Here is a 4993-nt window from a genome sequence, read left to right as displayed (position 1 = left end):
TCATCTCTGGTCATCTAAAATGATACACTTCAAAATTAGAGTACGCAGGCCACATTTTAGCTTGGTCTTGATTTCATACCCATATGCTGTGTTTTCCACTATGAACATTAGAACAAGTGCACAATTTAAAAAAAATATGGCTGCCATCACCAGGTACAAGACCCTTGACCTGAGAGAGTTGGACAACCTGGGCCCCAGGTTCAACAAAGTGGGTTATCTGCACACAAACCTATGCTAAGGGTTAATTCTACAACAGCAGTTGGAAATGTAAATTTGAGATTACAATGTTGAATTCACCGAGTTTGTTAATCAGGCCACAAGCAATTTCTCATGTAGTTTATTACTGGATTAGTAACTATACAGGTGTCCCACAGTTGCAATTACATTCAGTACAGAGAAAAAAAAAGTTTTGCCTTTGTACAACTATAACCAATTTCCATAAATTTACCATGTGGAGAAAAAAAAAAACTCACCCTTTAAGGGCCATGTGTACATACTTGGCAAGTCCATAGACATGCCAACTTAATTTATTTACAAGAAATAGAAAATATATTAAAGTATATCGCTTTGGTCCAATCTAAGTAAACATTTCCTGAAGAACTTTGCCTGCAGTTTTTTTTTAACAAGGCAAAATCATGGATGTCCTAATATGTACAGAAATTGCACTACCATGAATGAAAATGGATTCTGAACACAAACTATGTACACAATTGCAATTCCTGCTCAAATAGTGAAGTTCCGTACACAACTTTGACAAGGCACAAATGAGGAATGAAAAGAAATGGCAACTTAAAAATCTTAACCGTCATTTGGATTGAAGGGCTCCAGGGCCAAGAACAAGTCTTTCAAGAGGAAGGGAAGGAATCATAGGACACTTCAGTATCAACTCTTACATAAATACCAGTAAAATATAAAACAAAAATACTGATGCCAAGTGATGGTAGTAGGAAAGCACCTAGGAAACTAAAACGCAAATAAAAGCTAACATTATTACAGTAAGTAAGTGGTAGGTAACTGCACACCTGTTCACACCCTTGCACTGTCTACTTTGGGCATGGGGCGCTGGTTGGCCCTCCCAGCTCCTCTCCCACGATTGTCCCCTCGGAATCCTCTGCCCCTCAGGAATCGGCCCGGAACGCCAAACGTCTCCACATTCAGCTTCCTCTCCTCTGCCCAGGTGGTCCTACTGAACGACACAGGGCGGGACAGAATCAGACAGCCTGTTAATTCACTACCATTTAAAATTTTAATACGGTACATATGTTTTTTTTTTACCTAGACTTCATCTCAGATGAGACATTGTCAAAGAAGCACTTTGTTTTGTCATAGTAGAACTTCTCCCCAGGAGGATCCTCCACTGTGCCCTCAGTGTTCTGGCCCTCACTAACCCCAGACTCCTCCTCTGGGTCTGAATAAGAACAACGAAGGGTCACATTCTTACAGGGATTAAAAGAGAAAGGCTACCAACTCCAAATCCTATAATAATTTTAGGTGTGGTTAAATTTACATATTTCTCTGCAGTTAAGCAACTTAGTGTTTAGATTGGTTGTCAATGTTATTACATGCAGTATTTCACTGAGCATCAGTTGGGATTCAAATTTGGAATCTTGAGAATTCACTTTGTATGCAGGTACCTTTAATGGTCAACTTTTCCTGAAGCTCCTTCTCGAGTTCATCTTTGTGGAACTGAGCATTGGCAGATTCAAAATCAAAGTCAGACTCAAATTGTAAAGTTCTGGCTTTTGAGTTTCCTACAAGAAGCTGACCTCTCCCACGGTTCCTTGCCCTACGATTGCCTGTGAACATAGATACATTTAGACATTAAAATATAAAAGCAAATCGCTACAATAGACAATGACATTGCTAATTACCTTGTCTTCGTCTCTGTGGTCTGCAGTTCTCATCATTGCCTTGCCTTTGTTCCTGGCCTGTGCCACACAGTGCTTGACCTAAAAATGGACAAGGGATGAGGGGGGTACCACAACGTCAGGTTTAAGATCATGACAGCATTGCCAATTAGTGCCATGCCGTCGCATTACTCATAAGACAAGTGCAAGTTAAATTTCTCGTGCTCCCTCAATTAATGAGAATGCATAAAGCAGTATTAAAAACACTTCATGCATTAGTTGAATACTGTCGCAAATCAATTAGCAACGATTAAAAACCTTTTTAATCAAAATATTTTGCAACGAAACCTGTTTCTATAACAAATTCAGGTAGGTCCCACTGGTTATTTTCCTTTTCCTGCCATTTGGTTCATATAGTAAAGTTAATTGCAAAACGTTTTGCAAGAGATTATAAATGTTTCGCAACGGAATCCAACTAATGAATACAAAGGTGTTCCTGTTGAGTACTCCAACTATGTCACACGCTGTACAAGAAGCCCTGATCCCAGTTGTCTAAGCTTACCACTGGAAGCAGCCCTCTGAGACAGAGGGCCATCTCTGCCAGAGTGCTGGGAAAGCCAACCAGACTCTCTGCCTTGCTGCTGGGGGGCTGACTGGACCCTTTTTTCAGCAGCATTCTCAGCTGGTACAGTCTGGACAGCCTGCTCTACCATCGGGCCTCGTCTTGCTGGAAGGCTGTGAAGTCCCGCTCCTAAGGAAGGCCACGGAATACATGGAGAAAGAGGTTAAGACATGGATATTTCCCAGAATACTTGAGATAACACTACATGGAGACAAAATTCAAGAAAAGGTGCTATATAACAGTTAATCATAAGGGCCTCAGCAGTTTAAGGGCTATTAAGACAATCTTGAAATACAGTACATCATGAAGGTGGCTGTGTGTTTACAAGGGTCTCCAAGACCATTTCACTCACCTAGACCCAGGGAAGCAGCATACTGCTGGTTGAGTAGAGAGCTGGCAGCCAGTTGGTTGTAGGAAGGCACCATACTCCGGTAGGGACTATATGGGGCCTGGGATGGGTATGTGGACAGGGAGCTCCCAATGGACGACTACAAAAAGGAAAAAAAACAAATGCTTAGGTCTTATGGCTGTGCGCTTCAAATACATGGAAGCCAATTCTGTGATGTTTTTTTCTTGCAGAGTTAATGTACTAGCCCTCATCTCCTACCTGTACAATGGCAGGGTCCTGAGGTAAACCATGGTGTGGTTTAAGCGGCTCACACACCGTTATGTCCTTGATGTCACTCCCTCTGAAAATTATGTATTCATAAATGTCATCTTTGGGTGGCACTGGTCTGTCTGTAGGCCGTCGTTCTGTCCCGAATGATTTAACTGTGGGGGGGGGGAGAAAAAAAGAGAATGTACCTTTGGAAGCAGGATTGTTACCCAAGGCATGTAGGACCTGTAGGTCCAAACGCAGCGTGCCAGAGTAGTTCATTCCAAACGTGGAGCATCAAAATTCGGGGCTAAACCTAATGCTGAAACTCCTCAATTGAAGGAAAGCTCACCCTTTGCCAAAGCCACCGTTGCGTTATCCGTGTCGATTGTATACAAAACGCCCTCATAACGAATCCCGGCCTTGGAGATTAGACTTATTTTACTTCCAATATAAGGTGTTCCGGTGCTCATTGTTGCTGTTACAGTAATATCTTATTTCGAATTCTCAAAACAAGACATCGTTGTTTCCGCATTCCCCTAAGGCTGACACCAAACTCGAATTTATAATGTATCTACAGGTGCAAAATCTGTGAAAACAGGTGCGTTATATTACAAAACCAATTGGCGACAAGCCTCCATTAGCCACGCCTGCTGTTTGAGTGAAATGAAATGAGTATCGTATCACTGCAACAAGTCCCTTTTAATAGAGCAATGTTTTAGTTGGATTTAGGGAATAGCCACAACGTTTTCTGACAACTCGAAACTGATTTCTCGATTGACCTACACATGTAGGCTATCCATATTGCATAGGCCTATCATTGAAGGGGCATCATGCGTCAAGTGTCCGATGCACTATGTAATGTCAGATTTTTTTCAGTCGTTCATGCAAAAACCAACCCAATCTGTTACATCTATTTTGTGTGCATTTTTCTAAAAATGTCTAAATAGTCTATTTGTGGGCAAAAATGATTTGTATGGGAAACTGGCTCTATTGTCATAGTATTTGTGCTTTTATTTGTTTCACTTGTATTAATATATGTTTTATTTGAGGCATATATTTAGCCCATTTTTCTCCATTGTCTGTAAGCGTTGTTTTTTTTCGGCAGTAGGCCAATCTGAAAAAAAAAGGATAGGCTACAAGCCTATGACATCAAATACAGAACATTCTGTAAATAGTTAATCATTAATCAATTCCATACATTTATTTCACACCGAACACAACTTGTTCCTATATGTTGACAGTCCCCGTGTGGTTTTGACAGCATTCTAAAATGTTGTTGGCAGAGAAGTTTTGGCCGCTGAGCCCTCAAATGCATTTCTAAAGTGTAGCTCCAAACTTCCTGAGCAAAAACAGCGGAAGCTGTTGAAGCTGAGACTCAGATCTGCAACAACGGGGAATTTGCATAAATGTATGGTCCGAATTCTGTCGCTAATCATAATTTCATAATCGAATATATACGGTAGCATAGAGCAAATCTAGAATATGAATGGAAACCAGTGGATTATTGATTGAAGTGCGCCAGTTAACTGAGTTTATGGGGATATAAAGAAGGGCATTTTCGAACAAAAGGACCATTTGTGATGTAGCTGGGACCTTTTGGCGTGCCAACAGAAGAAGATCTTCAAAGGTAAGGCATTTATTTTATCGCTATTTCTGACTTTTGTGGCGCACCTGCCTGATTGTAAAATGTTTTTCATGCTTTTGTGTGCGGGGCGCTGTCCTCAGATAATCGCATGGTGTGCTTTGCCGAAAAGCCTTTTTGAAATCTGACACAGCGGCTGGATTAACAAGAAGTTAAACTTTATTTTGATGTAAGACACTTGTATTTTCATGGAAGTTGAATATTACAATTTCTGTCATTTGAATTTTGCACTCTGCAATTTCACTGGTTGTTGTCAAATCTATCCTGTTAACGTGATTTGATTC

At 40.8% G+C, this 4993-nt stretch overlaps 1 protein-coding gene across 2 annotated transcripts; it reads right to left on the bottom strand.

Moving 5' to 3' along the window:
* Window positions 1–321: 321 nt before the first annotated feature.
* On the bottom strand, window positions 322–3758 carry LOC112255468 (protein LSM14 homolog B-like). Of its 2 annotated transcripts, none has more exons than XM_024428448.2 (8): window positions 3417–3758; window positions 3077–3240; window positions 2822–2957; window positions 2410–2598; window positions 1872–1949; window positions 1635–1796; window positions 1276–1408; window positions 322–1183 (listed from the first exon to the last, which is right to left on the bottom strand). In XM_024428448.2, the coding sequence occupies exons 1-8, from the start codon at window positions 3535–3537 to the stop codon at window positions 1027–1029; spliced, it is 1140 nt and encodes a 379-aa protein (XP_024284216.1). In that variant the 5' UTR covers window positions 3538–3758; the 3' UTR covers window positions 322–1026. The 2 variants fall into 2 exon arrangements, with proteins under 2 accessions (XP_024284216.1, XP_024284215.1); XM_024428447.2 differs by having other exon boundaries at window positions 322–1186; window positions 3417–3746.
* Window positions 3759–4993: the final 1235 nt, after the last annotated feature.

This window comes from Oncorhynchus tshawytscha, linkage group LG07 (assembly GCF_018296145.1).
Source record: "Oncorhynchus tshawytscha isolate Ot180627B linkage group LG07, Otsh_v2.0, whole genome shotgun sequence".
In the NCBI taxonomy this organism is placed as follows: Eukaryota; Metazoa; Chordata; class Actinopteri; order Salmoniformes; family Salmonidae; genus Oncorhynchus; species Oncorhynchus tshawytscha.
Note: the sequence above shows the minus strand (reverse complement) of the source record. Positions and strands in the feature narration are given on the sequence as shown.